We start from the raw sequence: 22,368 nt of genomic DNA on the forward strand, positions 1-22,368 counted from the left end.
TAAGAACCTTAGAAGAAACGCCATGGACATGGACTGTGCAAGACAGGTAAGAACAGCTCAAATATGTTTAGAAATACAATTAATAATTCCAACCCTCCTCCTTTATCCGGGCTTGGGACCGGCAAAAGTGACCAAAAAGGAACACTTTGGCAGAGTTACTTAGGTTTTTATTTTATTTTTTATATATATTTTTTTTAATTAAGTTTGTTTTTTAACTTTATGGTCCGCGTAGGAGCCTACAACAGGTAACATTTAAACATGAACACTTTTAAACATAACATGTGTTGTGTACAATATATATTAACAATTTAAATTGCCCACTCTGGCAGTTAGGCCTATTCAAGTTTTTATTTTTTTTAAGTTTTTTGTTTTTAATATGTTTTTTTTCTTCTTTAGTTTTGTTTTAACCTTATGGTCCACTTAGGAGCCTAAAACAAGTCACAGTTATATATGAACATTTTTAACTAACACTTTTTTGGGGATGATGTTAACTAGTCTTGCTCTAATTGCAGGTGTGGAGGGAGGTCTGAAGCCAAAAACACAGACAGGCTGTGCTAGCTCACAGAACCAGTGACTCTTCATCGTCACTCAGGCTCTCCACTGCAGGTTCAGCTGAAGGAGCTGCCTTGAATGAATAAGCAGGTGAGGTTCCAAACAGTTTCAGAATGTGATCAGGCAGCTGGTGCTCAAAGCAAGCCTCACCTGACAGCTTTAATCCATATCTGATGTATAGGATGGAGTTCAGGGTTTGCAAGGACATCCTGTTCCTGAGTTTGGTCTTCACCACACTCATCTGGCTGAACACTCTCAACTTCAGCATTTGAGTGTGGCAAAGACAACACAGCCACAGCAGCCATGGCGAGTTCCTGGAATGGATTGAGACCAGCTGCGTCCCTGAACCTCCAAATCTCACTCCAGAAGCTCAGCGTGTTCTTTTTCTCAGTCCAGACACTGAGGTGGATGGTACGCCATTGCTGGACAATCTTGTCTATTGCTTCAGGTGAGAAGCCAAGGAGCTTTGCAAATGTGACCGTTTCTGCTGGGCTCTTATTGTGCTTCAGAGTTTCCTGTACATTGAAAACTGACATGTGTTTCAATGTCTCCATGTTCTCAGGCAGTCTCATCCTCAGCTCATTGGTGAGGGAGATAGTGAAGGCGACACACCGTTTTCTGACATTCTGCTCATCGTCAGGCGCAAGGTGGAGCTCAGCTGCCTTTGAATCAAAAAGGAAACCGAGGTATGGAACAGGACTTATGTATCCATCGAGAGGCCCTTTCAAGACATCCACCTTTGCCAGTGGATTCAGGACCCTGCTGCTCACAGACTTAATGAGGCTCACCAAGCTGTCAAGTAGCTTGAGAGGATCGACCTGCTCTCCCTCAAACGCTTTCATGGCCAACTGTACCTCTCCCAGCACTGACTTCAGAAAGGTCAAGTATAGCACATTTTGAGGATCACTGTACATGGAGTATAACACCTCAGCCATGTAGCAGTGCTCACTCGACTTGGTGACCTCAAAATGCAGCTTGAGCTCCTCCCATTGGTCCAAAATGCGTGAGACTGCGGGCTCAATAGAGAGCCAACGTGTGGCACACACCTTTGTGATCTGTAGTGGTTTCTCCCCACAGTTAATGGTCTCATAAATGGCCTTGTATGCCTCCCTGCGTTTGGGAGACACTGAAAACCATTTATATGTCTCCCTTACAAGGTACTCCACACTGCGTGGGATCGTCTCATTCGATGCATGGGTGACAGCAAGCTGCAGGGAGTGACACACACAACGGATGAGGACCAGATCTTTAAGGCCATACTCATGTTTGAGCACTGCATGGACCCCATTATTTATCCCTGTCATTACAGAGGCATTGTCAGTCCCTATCCCAAGGAGCTTCTCTTTAACAAGAGAGCACTTTTCTAAAAAAGCCACCACAGCACGGGCAATAGAATGTGCATCTCCTCCCTCCAGCTCAACAAGACCCAGAAATGTAGATACCACTGTCCCTTTAGTTTCACTAAAGTATCTGATGACAACACCCAGGTACTTAGACACACTGATGTCTGTGGCCTCATCGAGGAGGAGGCTAAAATGATGCTCACCCACATCTGCCACCAACTTTTTCAAGAAGTAAGGTGCTAGGACACCATTGATCATTTCAGTGCACTTAGTCCTGTGCATTCTGAAATGCGTAGCAGCAGCGGAGTCAGAAAAGGCTGACCTACATGCTTCCCCAATGTGGTCACATGCTAGGAGGGAACAGTGTTCAGCAATGGCTAATGCTATGGTAGCCTCAGCCTTTTTGGGGCTATCAATTTTGCCTACCATAAATGGCAGCGTTGTTTGTGCTGCTAAGTTATAAGGCTTTGCCTTTTGAATGTGTTTTAGGGTTGTACTGTGTTTCTTCACATCACTGATTTTAGCATAGAAATCCACTTTGCAGTAATGGCAGTATGCTCGTCCAATATCTCCAATAAATGGCTTTAACCATCACTTAAAAGCTGTGTTTGCCTCCCACTCCTTTCTGTATTTCTGCTGGTAAAGTTTAGACATGGTAAAGAAAGTTTGTGTCACAGAGGCACACACATACAGTGGATGAGGTGAGGTGAGTGAGTGACTGAGCCTGAGGCAGTGTGAGTCAAACTATATATAACACAGTGATTTATTTAGTGCAGTGATTTTATTATTTTATTTAGACAAAGAAAATATACATTATCCCGCCCTGACTGTACGTCAGGGGGCGGGATCAGTCAGCGGCAGCTTGCTGGCCGGGACGCGGATTAATTTGCAGCTTGGATGCTGAGCCGTGAACGTCTCCTGTTAGCTCCTGCTAACCTGCTAACAGGAGACAGCTGGGAGGGACTTCTGCGCGAGGAATGAAGCCGCCTGTAAGTGCTTGGAAACGGGGAAGGGAGGGGCCGCGCAGGCACCCGCTGCTCGTTGTGAAGAGTCATAGCGATACGTGTTTTCACCTCAAAGTCGCCAATAACTCCAGAAAAGAAGCTAGATTTGTCGCTTGTCGCTTTTTTGAAAAAAAGTCGCCAAAGGGGTCTGAAAAGTCGCTAAGTTGGCAACGCTGCCTCTTTGACGCGGGTGTCCTTTTACATACCCGAGGAGTGAGTTTCGCGCTTCTCACTCCGTTACAGTATGACATTAAGATTGTTGTTGAGGAATCGGGAAGTTACTATTGCACTGTGGTATAGTATGTTCATCATAGCCTACATTATTGTTATTGAGATTGTTGCGCTGTGCTTAAGCTATTGAGACTTTGTTTACACTGTCGTACAGTATTTGGTTTGTTCACCGCGCCTGGTAGCTGATGTGGATACTTGCGATGTAGCTGGTCAATCCGCCCATTCCTTGACTGACCACGGAAATTCTGTTATGATCCGAGGTGTTCTGCAGCAGCCTACGTTCGTATGCTACATTCGTACATTAGGTAGCTTTGGGCAAAAACGTTAGGTAAATATTAAACAGGCACATATCGAATCATTACAATGACAAAACAAGTATCCCATGTCAACTCAGCAATCGGTGCCTATTCAACAGTGGTCCGTAATCTTGAATCATATTAGGAAAAAATAATCAAAGCGAATGGCGTTCAAAAAAGGTGGCGTCGGGAAATACCAGTATACGCTTTTGGCTGTGAAGAAGAGTAGAATAACCTGTCCACAAAGGTTAAATTGGTTCATATCTATTACAAGCAGAAAATTAAATACATGTGATGGATTTCTCGCTTATAGACCAGTGGGTGGCTCTTAAAAGAGCCTTTGGGGTGAATTTGAAGGAGAGCCCGTTTACTTGGAGCTGGTGTACTTGGTCACAGCCTTAGTTCCCTCGGACACGGCGTGCTTGGCCAGCTCACCGGGGAGCAGCAGGCGGACGGCGGTCTGGATCTCCCTGGAGGTGATGGTTGATCGCTTGTTGTAGTGAGCCAGGCGAGATGACTCTCCGGCAATTCGCTCGAAAATATCGTTGACGAAGGAATTCATGATTCCCATGGCCTTGGATGAGATGCCGGTGTCAGGGTGAACCTGCTTCAGTACCTTGTACACGTAGATGGCGTAGCTCTCCTTCCTGGACTTTCTGCGCTTCTTGCCGCCCTTTACGGCGGTCTTGGAAACGGCTTTCTTGGAGCCCTTCTTGGGCGCAGGCTTTGCTGGCTCAGGCATGGTCAAGTCTCGTTGCTTCTCAGAAACGAATTATACTGGTAGCAGTTGGTTACCCGGGTTATATAACGGGAGACATGCTAATTTTGAGGTACGCCTCCTGCTTGTCGCTGCACCCAGCTGGGATGTGACTTTCGTGAGGTATATTGAAATCTACTGCGCGTGCGTGGGATTTACCGATTGCCCCCTTCTCTTTCAGTAATCATAAACTGACAGTTATGATAACTGAAAGGAAATATTAGAAACCTTTTTACACTGAAAAATCCTAATTTTCATCAATCGTTAATGTCACAGTGGAAATGTTTGCTGTATGCTTGGCGGGGATATGGGCTAATATAGGGGTATAATAGGGGTATACTCCCTATTAAGCCCCATTGTACCGAATTCTGTTGCAGTTCCACCAGAGTTCCACCGGGAGTGATCACGGTAGAGTGCAAAATGAATGGGAGTCTATGGAGCTAAACGGCTAAATTTGTCTCTTTCGCCTGATTGTCGTTGATAAATCTTAGATTTGATTATAGTTTTTGCATGTTCAACATGGATTTCAGGTCAAAAGTTGACTGAACGAGTACTTATGTCCTTTCGATTTCTTACGGGGTAAGTCGTTGTTGCCCATAACACACTAGCATTCTGCTAACGAATGTTGATTGGTTAGTGAAGGACTGACTACGACCAGAGATCCCGCTTAATGGCATCCGAAGCAGAACCAGAATGTCAGAGCATTAGCAACATTAGCAACAACATTAGCAAGCCAAAACTCTTTCTAGCATGTGTTTTGACAGGGAGAGCCTAACCTGTCAGCTGTGTTGTCGATGCCTCGAGAGTACAGTGGAAGTAACCAGAGCTTGCCGTCAAGCAGTAGCTCTGGTCGTATGATGTGTATGACGTCAATGCCATTTTCAAAGGCTTTTTAGAACAGAAAAGCGACTTTAAAAAAGATCTAACACCCAGTGGTGTGTTTTTCTTGCCTCCCCTGTCGAATTCAGAATTCAAATTACTAGACAAAAAATTATATCCTGAGAAAAGTGGATTTTGAGGGGTATAGCTCCATAGACCTCCATTCATTCTGCACTCGACCGTTAGCGCCCTTATATGGAATTTGAGTGGAACTGCAACCAGTTCAGAACCCGGAAGTTTCCCGAGAGTGGGAGTTCTCTCTTTATTAGACATTATCTGGTAAAACTCAAAACTAGGAAGTTGCGCCGAACTCCCTGAGCAGTTTACCGCGTAGTTTAACCAGAAACACGTGGTTAATAACGTCAGAACCTTCGTTTGGTTGCAGCTCCGCGGAAACCCCCCATGCATCCAGCTCTTAGTCAATAGGTGGTGTTCAACTTCATGCAGCGCCGGCGTCGCCTGCAGCCGGCTGTTGGCGCTGCGTGAAGTCGAACACCTATTGTTATCTACGAGAATTCTAATAAAGCATTAATTGAGCAGATGCTGGTATCTAAAGTGACGCACAGAGGGATTTGAACCAGGTACATCCCGGTCAAACGCTCTCCCCGTCCGGCTAATAGAGCCCATTTATAGATGCTATAGCCCAAACAGCCTACACACAGTTGAAGCCTGATTAAGTAACCTTTACAATACCATTGTTCGGATACGCCCTGTCCACCGAAATACAAATTGAACGTAGTATTGGTGCTTGATTAGACTACAATGGGCAAGTAGCCTACAGACTGTTAAATGTTAAAATTAAGTTTTAATGCGCCAAACATTGAGGATCAAACTAAGCTACTCAACCCAGTGTTATTTCTTGTACTTTCTTCGCCGATAATATATTTTAAAATAATTCTACTGCCTGAAATCTAACAATTTTTAACACCCACAATTTTGGAAACAGAGTCTCTGATTTGTAACATCTGGGTGGCTCTTAAAAGAGCCTTTGTGTTGAATTTCGGTTGATAGTCTTGAGGATATCTTAACCGCCGAAACCATAAAGAGTACGTCCCTGGCGCTTCAGGGCGTATACCACGTCCATGGCGGTCACGGTCTTCCTTTTGGCGTGCTCGGTGTAGGTCACGGCATCACGGATGACGTTCTCCAGGAACACTTTCAGCACACCGCGAGTTTCTTCATAAATCAAGCCTGAAATACGTTTCACACCACCGCGGCGAGCAAGACGGCGGATGGCAGGCTTTGTGATGCCTTGGATGTTGTCACGGAGGACTTTGCGATGACGCTTGGCACCTCCTTTTCCGAGTCCCTTGCCTCCCTTGCCTCTTCCTGACATTTTGAATTTGTCTGATTTTGACACCGATGAAAATGGTTCTACCCTCGCCAAGAGCCAGGATGTTTATGTTCCGTAAGCGGACGTGAAGGAGGCCAGTTCTTTACTTGGAGGGCGTTGCAATGGGAGGGAACTTGAGTCAGAGAGGGAAAATATATATATTTTACGTTTCATTCATTCAGCACATTTAAGTAGACATATTTGAACATAATACATACTTGTTTAAAAATCGTAACGATTTGAAATACAAAATTATAATTAGTAAATGTTTCAAAGGAACTTCTTGGAATTGCGTCTTTTCTGTGACATTGTTTAATTGGTCTGTTGACTCACCCATCACAGTGTTGGTGTTGGATGAGTCATACATCTGTAGTCATATAATCAGTTGGATATTTTGTATTACAATGGTCCAAAATATTCCCATTAAATTAGATATTTTTTAAACACTGAAAATTATGTCCACTCAATTACAATTTTCATATACATAGTTTGAATTTTGAATCTTTGGATGAACCTTTTGGGATGTCAGCTCTTGTCTCTTTCTCATTCTCCACCAACCAGACGTCTTCTCTCTCTGCTTCAGACACCTCCACCAACCAGACGTCTTCTCTCTGCTTCAGGCACCTCCGCCAACTAGACGTCTTCTCTCTGCTTTAGGCCCATCCACCAACCAGACGCTTGATTGGCCGTCACTATTGGTTCTTTTACACTCTTGTGAAACTCCTTTGACCGTAAAAGTTGAATAGCCTACTGCTCAGTGCCTGTGCAGCTGTCAGTCTTTTAGTCCATAATAGAGGGTTTTCACCAACGTCATGTTCTGCGTGGTAACCCGGATGCGCGGCCATATTGGAGGCACTCGGTGTAAACAACTGAACGGAGTACAACCAAAGAACGTATATTCTACACTCTTTGGTACAACTGTTGCCATGTCTAAACGACCGAAATGGTCATCAAAATGCGTCCAAGATCCAAAGGCATATAGGGAAGGACTTGGACAACAAGAAATGGGTCGATATTTTGAGAAATTACGATATAATGGCGGTGCAGATCCCTACCAGTTAGCTCCCTCTACTTGGATCCGTGACGACCCGGTGAGCCTTCAGTTGGATATCCCGATATTGTTAATTACCTGTTTTGTTCGCCAAACCCATACACATGCACTAGCCTAGTTTGATATGAATTATATTATGTCAATGTCAGCTTTACAGTAAAATAAGCGCACAGTAAAAACAATAAAAGCAGTCAATGTTTTTACTATTTACTATAAAAAATATTATAATTACAATAGAAAATGTGTTTTGAGCCGCTGAAATAAACATTTCACAATACCCGACAAAAAATGTGCCTATGTTGTCCAGATTTTTCCCTCGTAGATTTTGGTTGAGCTTTGCAACCACAAGCGCCTCCTTTCTTCTGACAATCTCTGGCATTCCTTTCCCTGGTTTTTAATACCTTTTGGAAGTCGATAATATACCAAATGTTTTTTACGATCTGTCCTATTTGTTCAACCTGAAACACGGCAATAATTCACAATTTTCCTTGACGACGTTTGGGATATACTTCAGTGCCAGTGCTTTGTTGTGATGCGGAGTGCCTCCAAGATGTCGACTTCCGGTCTGATGACGCGTCGGTGAAAACCCTCTATATCTATGGAGGATTATAGGGGCCAAAAGTAAATAAATAAATACTTGGATAAATAAATAATTATATAACACAAAGCTTAAATAAATGACACAAAATGTATAAATGTTACATGTATTTGTGTGTATATATATATATATGTTTACGTTTTCATGTGTTTACATTTATTCATTTATACTTACATTTATTCATTTATACTTACATTTATTTATTTATACTTACATTTACTTATTTATACTTACATTTATCCACGGTGAAACTTCCTGCAGCAAAACAAATCTGTCGTCCCCCCGTCATCAAGTCAGGGGGCGGGTCAAAGCCTTTGATTGGTGGTTCAACTTGAATCGACTGCTTTTGACTATTCCAAGGTGGCAGCACCTTGTGCGGATTCAATGAATGAAATATTGAATGCTACAGTGGTCGAAATGTTGGCGGAAGCTGAAGAGATGGAGGCACCTGCCAGTTCACTTTTTTTTTACATCATATTGAGAGCTTCGCTGAAATTATAGGAATGATATTGGCCCTAACTGACACAGACATCAATGAAAATGTGTTCACGATCCTCAGCGAGATGATACAGCATAGGGGTGGGCATATCGATCTTAAGACCGACAGTGGCCAGGTTGGGAAACCCGGCAACTATCGATACCAACGTTGGTATCAATAGCCTGATTCATAGCGTGATAAGATCGATACTTAAGTTTCATTCCACACTGAGTACACAACTCCCTTTACATCATAGTGGTTGTGCAAACACCGTCTAACTTCGCTCAAACTCACTTTGCCCCTCCACTGCTTTTCTAAGCCCAAAGTATCGGTATTGGCAATACTGGCCCTGTATTTACTCCTTGGTATCGGATCTATACCACATCGTGCAGTGTCGCACACCCCTAGCAGCTGTAGAGTGAGGCGATAGAGGATCCCTCTAGCTTGAAGAGAGCTTGATCGACTGGTTGAGCCTGCCTGGTGTGTAATACTGTTCATTCACCAATCAGAGGCTTTGACCCGCCCCCTGACTTGGTGACGAGGGGACGACAGATTTATTTTGCTGCAGGAAGTTTCACCATGGATAAATGTAAGTATAAATACATGAATGTAAGTATAAATAAATAAATGTAAGTATAAATAAATAAATGTAAGTATAAATGAATAAATGTAAGTATAAATGAATAAATGTAAACACATGAAAACGTAAACATATATATATATACACACAAATACATGTAACATTTATATATTTTGTGTCATTTATTTAAGCTTTGTGTTATATAATTATTTATTTATCCAAGTATTTATTTATTTAGTTTTGGCCCCTATAATCCTCCATATATATCAAGCTCAGTAGTTTAGAAAATATCTGGCATTGTATTAACAGATGTAGCCTAATACTATGTGGTTAACAAGTCAATTCACTTGAACAAAGAAATGTAAATTATGAAACTGCTACTGGGCCCTTAGATAGCTACCTAGTATGCTGGTTAAGTTAAAATGGGGAGATTTGTATGTGATTTTAGGTGAGTGGTGGATGCCCAGTTATAACCTATACATGTTGACCAGAATACAGCTCTTTATTTATGTCCTAAGTGTATTTCCTGTTATCTGTTGCCATTGTTATGTTACTGTCACTGGTGGGCCATTGTAGTGTGTGTTCTTGTTCCTGACATAGAACACAGACCTCACAACAATTCCTCTTTGTGAGCCACTAGAGAGTGCTGTTGAGGTTAAATAAGATCTTTCTAAACTAAGTATCCAACCAGCACATTTGTCAGTCTGTATCTTGTGTCAATACAAGATATCTCTTTGTGGAAAATAACAAAGATTGTTTTTCAACATACTTATTCTTACTTTGAGATAATATTCATACATTGTCTAGTGTCTGCTTAGGGTGTTTTTCCCATTGACATATATGTCTATGGTTTTTCCTATGTATTCACCACAGACAACACCTGCAGCCAACAGTTAGATTTCTGATAGAACAAGTAATTTTATTAAAGGTATGTAACAAGGCAATAAGGTTTTGACTAGATTTGTTGTTTGTGTAATTTAGATCATCTCAAATCATACAGTCTGTTCTAATATCACATGAACTAAAACACACATGTTTTTTTTATTTTTTACTATGTTATTGTAAACTTTATTTCCCTAATTTTTCTGTTGCTAAGATTTCATGGAAGAATTCCTAAAACTTGTTTTCCTGCTAATTATTTCTGTTATTTTCCCCCTGTGTTATTTTACTTTGAGACAGACTTTATTGTTGTATTAGCATTTGTACGTGGACTCCAGCTTCCCTGCTGCAGTGTTAATAATGACCCATCTGTCTGTGAAGGGAAACTCGCCTTGGAAAGATCATGTTCCCTATGACAGGGAATGCATGTTCCACTTGTTCACTTATGCTTTGTCATATCATAGGGAGTCAGATGGCTGAGCTGTGACGGAGTCGGGCTAGTAATCAGAAGGTTACCGGATCGATTCCCCGCCATGCCAAATTACGTTGTGTCCTTGGGCAAGCACGTTGTGTCCTTGGGCAAGGCACTTCAACTTACTTGCCTCGGGGGGAATATCCCTGTACTTACTGTAAGTCGCTCTGGATAAGAGCGTCTGCTAAATGTAAAATGTACATATCTTTACACCTCTTGGCTACTGAATCTTCAAAGCAGAATCATTTTAAAGAGATACTTTTATATTTTTAATGGTAATGTTTTGGGATTTGTAAACACACCTTTACGGTTGTGACTGTTGAGAAAATAAATTCACGTAAGAAATTAAGGGAAGATCATAGTGTATGTGAACAATGTTATCTTTCCAAGTGCATGGAACTGTGGCTTATACAGTATCTCTGAGGCTTGATTACTTGAAATCGATGTGTAGTTATGCTGCAACTCGTTTTTTCACAGTAAAAAACATACTTTTCTTCACCAGGAAACCCGACACACTAACCACATTTCACAACTATAATAATTCCACCTGGGTCAGAGTACAGATGAACATCTGTGTCAAAAGGTTGTTTAAGAACACAGCAGACGCTGTTGAATGAATACACAGCTTTACCATGCCTTGACACAGACACATCATTATATTTCTCCTAAAGCAACGTAAGGGACGTACAGATAAATGTGATGGTGATCATGAATTCCATACCCTTTTTTGTAAGATTAATTAAGAAACAAAAGCATATGAAATGTACTGGTAAGTTTTTTTAGGTAGTATTCAAAGGTAGTATTCAAACATGTTTTTATTTTTTACTAACAATGAAATAAAAGTCAATAGCAGTTACATCAATCCATCTGGGCATTATTATTACGTGAAAAATATATTAAAATACAGACATACAAAAATAAAAATGTATTGATAAACAGTTTACAACGGTATTGTAAACTTACCTTCAGGGAAGAGGATGGCAGGAGAGACGTGTGTATGATTCTGAGGTGGACAGGTTGGTGGAGAGGCAGCAGTGGTAAAAGAAGATTCCTCTGAGACAGATGTGACAGAACATTATTATAATTATGTGACAAATAGCTGTAGAGTAATTTGAAAACAAAAAGAAGACAGAAATACAGGAATATCAATTAAATTAGAACGGATAAATATTTTTAGGTGAGCCTATTTTGTCCTATTAACTATAGATAGACACTTCCAAATAGGTACATAACTGAAACAAAGATAAACCTTTTTCGTGTATTTCAAAGTCTTTAACTTCAACATTGGCCACTTCATGCTTTACAGTACAGCGGTAGTTTTTAGTTTTAGTTTCTTGGTTCTTGATGATGATCACACTAGTCACTCTCCCGTCCTCCCTCTGCTCCAGCTCTTCTCTCTCTGCTTCAGGCACCTCCACCAACCGGCCGTCTTCTCTCTCCATCTTCCATGAAAACCTCACCAAGTCTGGGAACATGTCACTGGCCCGACACAGCAGGGTGGTCCTCTCATTTGTTTGGGTCTTGGGTGCTTGATAGGCTGTCACTTTTGGTTCTTTGACATGCTTGTCTGATGGTATGATAAAAGTAGAATAAATAAGTACGGTCATATGTTCACTGGAATTCATTATTGAGTATTGAGAAATTAAAATGTACAGCAAATATTAAGTTCCCTGCAGATTATTTGAGTCTTTAACATGATATACATTTTTGAATAGAGCTAATCATTAAAAACAATTGGATATGTCCCTTGCTGCACTGTAAATTGTATTACTTAATATAATTACTACCACAGTTTGTACATGAACAGTATCTGCATGCACAATCATTCAAAGTAACTTCATCAAAGGACATTCTGGGTAGCGTTCTGGGCTCTGGGAAACACTGTGATGATCAGAATGATTACAGATGTGATAGGCTGCACTCATGACGAGTATTTTACCTAAAACTTCAATCCCTAAAATTACTTTATTGACAAAAGTATGAAGATAACGAAACAATTTATTTCGATATAATTTGATAGATTGTTGGAATTTAAGAATCTCTAGTACAACAACTGAAGAACATTATCAATTAAATATTTAAATGTTTACTTTGTTTGGTAACATGCAATGTATTACAAACATTAAAACATAGAAAACATATTCAATTTAGCGAATGATAAAATACAATTTATAACTCCAATAATTATGTCTCACCTTCAACGTAAAGTCTTGTGCCAGGACCAAAGATGTAGTAATCCCCACAGTGAAATGCCCCATACCTTTAAGTAGTCTGTTGGATCCAGTAAGGGGTATATCGATGGTTATTTATACTTTAATTGTTCCAAATATCTGATGTATAAACTTGCACCATTTACTACAAAGGTACCATACTTCATACATACTTTTGTCTATATTTATAACTAAAAATACTGTTGCATAACTGACATACATAACTTGCTAAATGTATGATTAGTCCACCTACCGTAAGTTTTTCATTCCTGCATTTAGTGAGAAACAATTTTCTATGTATCCTCTCTACAGTCATGGCTGTCACTTCACCTGCAAGTGTTCCACTTTTCTATAATTTTGAGTCTACCCTCCTCTATAATAGTGAGCGTGAGTCTGCCCTCCTGTCTAATAGTGAGTCTGCCCTCCTGTATAAAAGTGAGCCTGCCCTCCTGTATAAAAGTGAGCCTGCCCTCCTGTCTAATAGTGAGCCTGCCCTCCTGTATAATGGTGAGTCTGCCCTTCTGTATAATAGTGAGTATGACCTCCTGTATAATAGTGAGCCTGCCCTCCTGTCTAATAGTGAGCCTGCCCTCCTGTCTAATGGTGAGTCTGCCCTTCTGTATAATAGTGAGTATGACCTCCTGTCTAATAGTGAGTGTGCCCTCCTGTATAATAGTGAGTCTGCCCTCCTGTATAATAGTGAGCCTGCCCTACTGTATAATAGTGAGTCTGCCCTCCTGTATAATAGTGAGTCTGCCCTCCTGTATAATAGTGAGCCTGCCCTACTGTATAATAGTGAGTCTGCCCTCCTGTATAATAGTGAGTCTGCCCTCCTGTATAATAGTGAGTCTGCCCTCCTGTAAAATAGTGAGCCTGCCTTCCTGTGTAATAGCGAGTCTTCCCTCCTGTATAATAGTGAGTCTGCCTTCCTGTCTAATAGTGAGTCTGCCCTCCTGTATAATAGTGAGTCTGCCCTCCTGTATGATAGTGAGTTTGCCCTCCTGTATAATAGTGAGTCAGCCCTCCTGTATAATAGTGAGTTTGCCCACCTGTCTAATAGTGAGTCTGCCCTCCTGTATAATAGTGAGCCTGCCCTACTGTGTAATAGTGAGCCTGCCCTCCTGTATAATAGTGAGCCTGCCCTCCTGTATAATAGTAAGTCTGCCCTCCTTTATAATATTGGGGCTGCCCTACTGTATAATAGTGAGTCTGCCTTCCTGTATAATAGTGAGTCTGCCCTCCTGTATAATAGTGAGCCTGCCCTCCAGTATAATAGTGAGTCTGCCTTCCAGTCTAATAGTGAGTCTGCCCTCCTGTTTAATAGTGAGTCTGCCTTCCTGTCTAATAGTGAGTCTGCCTTCCTGTCTAATAGTGAGTCTGCTCTCCTGTCTAATAGTGAGTCTGCCCTCCTGTCTAATAGTGAGTCTGCCCTCCTGTATAATAGTGAGTCTGCCGTCCTGTATAATAGTGAATCTGTTCTCCTCTATTATAGTGAGTCTGCCTTCATGTATAATAGTGAGTCTGCCCTCCTGTCCAATAGTGAGTCTGCCCTCCTGTATAATAGTGAGCCTGCCCTCCTGTATAATAGTGAGTTTGCCCTCCTGTATAATAGTGAGTCTGCCCTCCTGTATTATAGTGAGTCACCTTTGAACTTTTCAGCCATAGGGAGGTACTTGGCAGTGTTCTGTTATGGAGACAGTTTTGTTACTACATTACACATTCTGTCTTTGTTTTTTATTGTCATCCTAAGTTTTTCAACACTGGTTTGTGAAATCCATCCTCTAAAGAACAACTCAAAATGTAGACTGGATCAGAAATAAAATGTAAAATATATTTGTCAGGTTTGGTAGAACAAAAGCATTTGGATCCTTCCTGGAAATCATCTTCAATGGTTTACACATACCTAAACTCATCCAGCCAAAATAAAAATTAATGTTTCACAAATAGGATTTTCAACAAATGCTTCTCGATCAAACTCCATAGCCTAGTGGGTTTGCTTTTGGGCTTTTGAAGTTTGGAATATGTTGGAAATGGATTAAATTATTCTCAACAAAACTTACATTCCAATAGATCCCCCTTAACAGTATCTCATTCCAAGACAGATATATTTTAGGGGGGAATTTAGAAAATACAAAAAATAGTTGCCGACATTGAACATGAAACTGCCATCATTATTATTGTAGTGTCATGAATAAAAAATATATAATATACTGACAAATGTACGAAGATTGACACAATATGGTTCAAGCATTGTTAACCCTTGTGTAGTCTCACTATGTTTACGTTTACTATGTAAACACTATGTTTACTCCCCTTGTCCTTAGGGTTAGGTATAAACCGCTTTTACTAAAACCCTCAAATAGAAGCTTCAAAAGCAGCTAAATTACATTTTAAACCACTAATCTATTTAGCATGAAGAAACAATCTGTCATTCATCGTAAACTTTGTGAATATCTGGGTATTCTCTCCCCACAGTGCAGACTGCATTTAATCTGATTGGACGTCACTTGTTTTTATTGCAACACTGATTTGTGCACCCACGGCTTCAGCAGAGAGAGTACTGTCATCTGCAGCACCGTTATAGCCTCTGTATCAGAAATCAGTTGCACGCATAATGTCCATTTCTCATTAAGTGTTTCTGTCTTTGTAGTTTGCATGTTGTTTACATTATTTGACAGACAAAGCCAATGTAATATCTACCCTGGTGGTGTACAGCTTTCATGGGAAAATGAACAGAGGTGAGGTTGTATGAATGAGGCTTCTGCACCAAGTGAGTTCCACTTGTTTTTGTACAAAGTGGGTTGACTTGTCCTCACTTTGGGACCTCCCCGTTCAGATGCCACAGTAGCAGGTGGCAGAATGGACAGTTTAACAGACTGGATCTTTAACTGACATTGGCCTCTTCCAAGACAACAGAGCAGTCTGCCTTCTGAGGATGAGGGGTTTCTGAACTGACACCTCCACCTGAAGAGACATGAATAATCCAGATGAAAGGTTCTCCATGTTTTGATCCCAGTGAGTACAGACACCCTGCTCATTGTTGCTGCAGCTGAAGGAAGCACTCCGTTCCTCTCTCCTGGTCCATGACACCTGCTCCTGTGTTGCCATGGCTGCACTGAAACATCAAAAATATATTTATTTTAAGAACATACATGTTATATTTTTTGATTACTTCCAGAAACAAAGGACATGGACCAAAGCAGTAAAGATTACTCTCATTTGTCCGCTATTTAACTGTCTAACTGTGCTAAACAGTTAATGACATAAATCTCTGGCGTAGGTAAAAATTGTCTGCTTGATCAGACCACCGACCCTAAAGTATGCTTGTTCACTAATCAGTCGTTTATCTCTACTATAATATGGATTTAACCACCGACCTAGTAGGTAAACCAACCACTCAGAGGCTCCGGTAAAGCGTGGAGATCCACTATAAGTGACTCAGAGGCCTTATGTTAAAACCTACTCCAAAAGTCCATGTTTATAATCAATATATAATCATATCAACCAGACTAGATCAACGTTTTCACCGCCGTAGCGTGATAGATACGTTTCAAGGAGAACAAGTAACTTTCAATGCACAATAATAGTTTACTATATAAATAGTATACATACAATGTTTCTCCTGGTACCAACCAGCAGACAGGCTTCACTCAACAGTGCCTTCCTGGTAACAACAAGCAGACAGGCTTCACTCACCAGTGCCTTCCTGGTACCAATCAGCAGACAGGCTTCACTCACCAGTGCCTTCCTGGTACCATTCAGTAGACAGGCTTCACTCACCAGTGCCCTCCTGGTACCATCCAGCAGACAGGCTTCACTCACCAGTGCCTTCCTGGTACCAACCAGCAGACAGGCTTCATTCACCAGTGCCTTCCTGGTCCCAATCAGCAGACAGGCTTCACTCACCAGTGCCTTCCTGGTACCAACCAGCAGACAGGCTTCACTCACCAGTGCCTTCCTGGTACCAACCAGCTAACAGGCTTCACTCTGTGCTTCACAGTCTGAGACACGCTGGCTGTCTTTCTGGGTCTGTGTTATCTGCTGCTCCATTGTCTTCAGTTATCTGCTGCTCCATTGTCTTCAGTTATCTGCTGCTCCATTGTCTTCAGTTATCTGCTGCTCCATTGTCTTCATGTATCTGCTGCTCCATTGTCTTCAGTTATCTGCTGCTCCATTGTCTGCAGTTATCTGCTGCTCCATTGTCTTTAGTTATCTGCTGCTCCATTGTCTTCAGTTATCTGCTGCTCCATTGTCTTCAGTTATCTGCTGCTCCATTGTCTGCAGTTCCACAAACACTGAAACATCAGTTCAATGTGAACATCAAATTCAAACTGTTCATGTTTGCATGAATTAATCACACGCTGATGGCATTATGATGGGCACTAAATACATCCTTGTAAAACAGTGTACATAACAAACCCAGAACTGCATGAGTTGTAATGAGAACTGTGTTGGACGGTACTGCACTGGCCCAGACGTGTAACAACTCCCCTGTCCTCTCAGAACATGTTATTCAATTTGCAAAAGGGTGTTGTTCATTAATCAATGTTCATAATGAGAGTAAAACGTTCTTCCAATATTGAATGATGGAATACTGCTCAGTGCCTATGCAGCTTTCAGTCTTTGAGTCCATAATATCAGGCTTGTGGTTCAGAAAACATCTTGCAATGTATTTTAAAATATGTTATACTATATATGGTTAACAAGTCAATTCACCTGAACAAAGAAATGCAAATTATGAAACTGCTACTGTGCCCTTAGATAGCTAACTAGTAGATGCTGGTTTAGTTTAAATGGGGAGATTATTATGTGATTTTTGGTGAGATGTCTCTTTTGAACAGTTAATTTTACCTCGTGTCCCTCTCTCCCTCTCCTTGTCCATGACTTCTGGTCCTGAAACAACTTGTCTCCAAACTCTGCTATTGTTCAGAAAATGTTTTCAACAATTTCACTTGTTTATGATTCAAGATGAACTTTATTGTGTTAAATTTTGCTTTGACTTCACCCATAATGCAGCTGTAAAAGACATTCTTCAGACAAGTGAACAAAAACCTTTATGGATGTTCTTAAAAGCACTATTTACAAACAAATAGAAAAACTAAAACATCAATTTTAGAAGATGTGTACCAATCCCTTCAATACATTTACATTTACATTTATTCATTTAGCAGACGCTTTTATCCAAAGCGACTTCCAAGAGAGAGCTTTACAAAAGGTTTTTAGGTTAGATATAACGAAGTTAAGTCTTGTACTCGCTGTGAAATATTTTACTGTTGATTGTTATTCTACAGGTACAGTCCTACACTTTTGTGGTTCATGTTGTTTAATTTGTAACTTGTATAACTGCATGCTCTTATGGGTCTTCCCTTTGGCACTTGTTTAGCTTTTCACAATGTATGCTTCATGTTTTGGCTACTTGCAATGTTTGGGACTATCACGTTGTTATGATCAGTGACCTATGCTCTTTTGTAAGCTCTCTCTTGGAAGTCGCTTTGGATAAAAGCGTCTGCTAAATGAATAAATGTAAATGTAAATGTACAAAAGAGCATAGGTCACTGATCATAACAACGAGATAGTCCCAAACATTGCAAGTAGCCAAAACCTGAAGCATACATTGTGAAAAAGCTAAACAAGTGCCAAAAGGGAAGACCCATAAGAGCATGCAGTTATACAAGTTACAAATTAAAACAACATGAACCACAAAAGTGCAGGACTGTACCTGTAGAAGAACAATCAACAGTAAAATATTTCACAGCGAGTACAAGACTTAACTTCATTATATCTAACCTAAAAGAGCAACAAGTCACTCAATAAGAGTCATTGTGATCCTGGAGGAAACTAACTAACTAACAAGTCCAGCCAAGCATTCTTAAGTGCCGTTGTACTCCCGGAACAAGAGCCTTTTCTTGAAGGTGGGGGGACAGTCAGTGTCCCTGATGGAGGTGGGGAGCTGGTTCCACCATTGGGGGGCCAGGCAGGAGAAGAGCTTGTGTTGGGACCGGGCAGTCTTGAGCGGTGGGACCACCAGGCGGTTGTCTGAAGAAGACCGTAGGTGACGGGTGGGGGTGGAAGGTTGCAGGAGAGACTTGATGTAGATGGGTGCAGTCCCGTTCACTGCTTGGAAGGTCAGTACCAGGGTTTTGAATCTGATACGGGCGTTGATGGGTAGCCAGTGGAGAGAGATGAGGAGCGGGGTAACATGGGAGCGTCTGGGTAGATTGTAGACCAGGCGGGCCGCTGCGTTCTGAATCCTCTGAAGAGGGCGGGTTGCACATGCTGGGAGACCAGCGAGCAGCGAGTTGCAGTAGTCCAACTTGGAGAGGACCAGTGCTTGGACTAGCAGCTGGGTGGAGTGCTCAGACAGGTATCTCCTGATCTTCCGGATGTTGTAGAGGGTAAACCTACAAGACCGGGAGACTGCGGCGATGTGGGCCGTGAGAGAGAGCTCGTCATCCATGGTAACCCCAAGGTTCCTGGCAGAGGATGAGGGGGTCACCGTCACAGATCCCAGGGTGATTGACAGATCGTGGGAGATGGAGGGTTTAGCCTCTGTTTTGGCGAGGTTCAGCTGGAGGTGGTGCTTGGTCATCCAGACGGAGATGTCTGCGAGGCAGGCCTCAATCCTAGCTGAGATCCCCGGATCGGTCGGGGGGAACGACAGGTACAGCTGGGTGTCGTCGGCGTAGCAGTGGTAGGAGAAGCCATGGGAGGTGATGATTGGTGGTGGGTGGTGAAAACAATACAGGCAAAGATCCCCCTGTGTCCATCCTGGTCTCATCTGTTCCTCATCCTCTGGTATTTATATTTTAAAAAGGGACAACATATTTGTTTAATCTATGTAACAGCTGCTGGTACTCAGCATGTAGAACATGGGATGGGTCAGCGATGATCTCCTGGGCTTTCCTCAGGCCAGCCTGTTCTTATAATAATGCCCGTTCTTAATAGTAGTAGTTCAAACTACAAAGAGGAACCAAACTGTTGGTATAATGAAACACGATTCTGCTTTGTCCTCATTTAAACCAGAAATTGATTTTCAGTTGTGGCAGAAGTGTGAAGCTAACAGTCTGGCTAATTTCTACCAACTCCTCAACCTGTCTCACTATGTCACTTCCTGTTGCAATGTTTTATCATCTATCCAGATGAAGCCCAGACAGTTTTTGAACTGAGTATCAGAGACAGTTGTCACTGTGGTGCCCACTCTTCCAGCAGGCACAGTAGTAGGTGGCAGAATGGGACAGTTTAACTGACTTTATCTCCAACTCATAGTTGTTCTCCCTTTTCAAAATTGAGAAGTCATCCTTTTGAGTATCAGAATGGATATTTATGTTGGCATTTTTTCTGTTGCTGACCACAATCATAACAAAAGGCTCCCCTGCTCTTTCCTGGTACCAGTAGACATAATCATTGTAACACTGCTCAGTGCCTCTGCAGCTGAAGAAGACACTCTCTCCCTCTCTCCTGGTCCATGATGTCTGGTCCTGGACTAGTTGGTCTCCAGCTGCTGCTGTTGTACGAGAAGAAATCTAACTTTATCTTGCGATCACAGCTGTCAATGTCACATTTAAAGTACGTGTCGAAAACTTACCTAAAAACAGGACAGATGTAAAAGTACTGAAAGCAAGGAACATTTCTACACCATTAAACTGTCAATTGTTGTAACTGAAGTTGTTAAAGTCTTTGTTCAGTGTGGGCAGAGAGATGAAGATGTAATGGGGTGTGGTTTCAGATAGTTCATCCAACCTCATGTCACATGTCCACCATGCTTTAATCCTCTATTGGTTGAGATAATTGCCTAGCATGACCTTTAACTTGTGTAAAAGAGGTAGACTGTACACATGGACTCCCAAGCTAATCTGTAGCTAAATGGAACTTTGGTTAGAGTGACTGTCTAATGCATATGATGAATCACCTGTCAATCTAACTGTGGTTGAACAGTCTCACTGTATTTCCAGTTAACAACATCAGAGCCTTCATTAGAAAACCATGAACATGTTCACCACATTCCTACTGTGCAGCTGTGTACCATCAAACTCATATCAATGTGCCTGTGAAAGGACAATTATAAAACAGTCAAGCTTCATGATTATACAGTATAATATCCATAACATATCTTAGTAATATTAATACAATTAAAAATAATTGGGTTAATTGAAAATGTATAAAAAAATATCCACACTGACTGCAGACACATTGATATTGTGCAGATATAGCAGCCGTACATTCATACAGTAAACAGCCTTTCAATCTTCATCCCGAAGAAGCTTTATTGGGTTGAGGACAGCCAGGAATGCTGAATTTATGATAACAAGTAAATCACTAGCTTCATGCAGAGCCATATTAAGATAATGTATTTTGTGTTTATTTGTCCTCAAGAAGGTGGTCTTGCACACACTTCCACTTCCACACACTCTACAGTGTGAAGCTAACAGTCTGGCTGATTTCTACTAACTCTGTCTCACTATGTCACTTCCTGTTGCAATGTTTTATCATCTATCCAGATGAAGCCCAGACAGTTTTTGATCTGAGTATCAGAGACAGTTGTCACTGTGGTGCACACCACTCTTCCAGCAGGCACAGTAGTAGGTGGCAGAATGGGACAGTTTAACTGACTTTATCTCCAAATCATAGTTGTTGTCCCTTTTCAAAGCTGAGAAGTCATCTATTTGAGGATGACCGTAACCTGAATAAATGCTTCCATCGTCTTCATCAATACGTAAAATCATAACAAAAGGCTCCCCTGCTCTTTCCTGGTACCAGTAGACATAATCATTATAACACTGCCCAGTGCCTCTGCAGCTGAAGGAGACACTCTCGCCCTCTCTCTTGGTCCATGATGTCTGGTCCTGGACCAGTTGGTCTCCAGCTGCTGCTGTTGTACAGAGAAGAAATCTAACTTTATCTTGCGATCACAGCTGTCAATGTCACATTTACAGTACATGTGGAAAACTCACCTAAAAACAGGACAGATGTAAAAGCACTGAAAACAAGGAACATTTCTACACCATTAAACTGTCAACTGTTGGAAATATAATTGTTTAGGTCTTTGTTCAGTGTGGGCAGAGAGATAAAGATGTAATAGGAGGTGTGGTTTCAGATAGTTCATCTAACCTCATGTCACATGTCCACCATGCTTCAATCCACTATTGGTTGAGATCATTGCCTAGCATGACCTTTAACTTGTGTAAAAGACGTTAACTGTACACATGGACTCCCAAGCTAATCTGTAGCTAAATAGAACTTTGGTTAGAGTGACTGTCTAATGCATATGATGAATCACATGTCAATCTAACTGTGGTTGAACAGTCTCACTGTGTTTCCAGTTAACAACATCAGAGCCTTCATTAGAAAACCATGAACATGTTCACCACATTCCTACTGTGCAGCTGTGTACCATCAAACTCATAGCAATGTGCCTGTGAAAGGACAATTATAAAACAGTCAGGCTGTATGATTATATAGTATCAAATCCATAACATATCTTAGTAATAATAATACAATTACAAATTGTATTATTGCCCTGCCCTACTCTGCCCACACTGAACAATACAATTACAAATAATTGGGTTCATTGAAAATGTTTTAAAAAATATACACACTGGCTGCAGACACATTGACACTATGCAGATATAGCAGCCGTACATTCATACAGTAAACAGCCTTTCAATCTTCATCCCGAAGAAGCTTTATTGGGTTGAGGACAGTCAG

General features: G+C 41.4%; 2 protein-coding genes and 1 long non-coding RNA gene across 3 annotated transcripts; all 3 read right to left on the reverse strand.

The window, feature by feature from the left end:
- Positions 1 to 2,799: 2,799 nt before the first annotated feature.
- Positions 2,800 to 4,209, reverse strand: LOC124462529 (histone H2B-like). The gene has a single exon (XM_047014137.1). The coding sequence runs from the start codon at positions 4,166 to 4,168 to the stop codon at positions 3,794 to 3,796; it is 375 nt and encodes a 124-aa protein (XP_046870093.1). The 5' UTR covers positions 4,169 to 4,209; the 3' UTR covers positions 2,800 to 3,793.
- Positions 4,210 to 5,846: 1,637 nt separating this feature from the next.
- Positions 5,847 to 6,481, reverse strand: LOC124462532 (histone H4). Its single transcript, XM_047014140.1, has one exon. The coding sequence runs from the start codon at positions 6,396 to 6,398 to the stop codon at positions 6,087 to 6,089; it is 312 nt and encodes a 103-aa protein (XP_046870096.1). The 5' UTR covers positions 6,399 to 6,481; the 3' UTR covers positions 5,847 to 6,086.
- A 4,615-nt stretch (positions 6,482 to 11,096) lies between these two features.
- On the reverse strand, positions 11,097 to 13,080 carry LOC124462534. The gene is made up of 4 exons (XR_006955446.1): positions 12,917 to 13,080; positions 12,649 to 12,724; positions 11,703 to 12,020; positions 11,097 to 11,506 (listed from the first exon to the last, which is right to left on the reverse strand). It is a non-coding gene; the product is annotated as an uncharacterized LOC124462534 (long non-coding RNA).
- Positions 13,081 to 22,368: the final 9,288 nt, after the last annotated feature.

The sequence above is a fragment of the Hypomesus transpacificus genome, unplaced genomic scaffold (assembly GCF_021917145.1).
Source record: "Hypomesus transpacificus isolate Combined female unplaced genomic scaffold, fHypTra1 scaffold_223, whole genome shotgun sequence".
In the NCBI taxonomy this organism is placed as follows: Eukaryota; Metazoa; Chordata; class Actinopteri; order Osmeriformes; family Osmeridae; genus Hypomesus; species Hypomesus transpacificus.

Excerpts from the sequence above, each read along its gene's own strand:
- LOC124462532 (XM_047014140.1), bottom strand. The coding sequence starts at position 6,398 with ATGTCAGGAAGAGGCAAGGGAGGCAAGGGACTCGGAAAAGGAGGTGCC.
- LOC124462529 (XM_047014137.1), bottom strand. The coding sequence starts at position 4,168 with ATGCCTGAGCCAGCAAAGCCTGCGCCCAAGAAGGGCTCCAAGAAAGCC.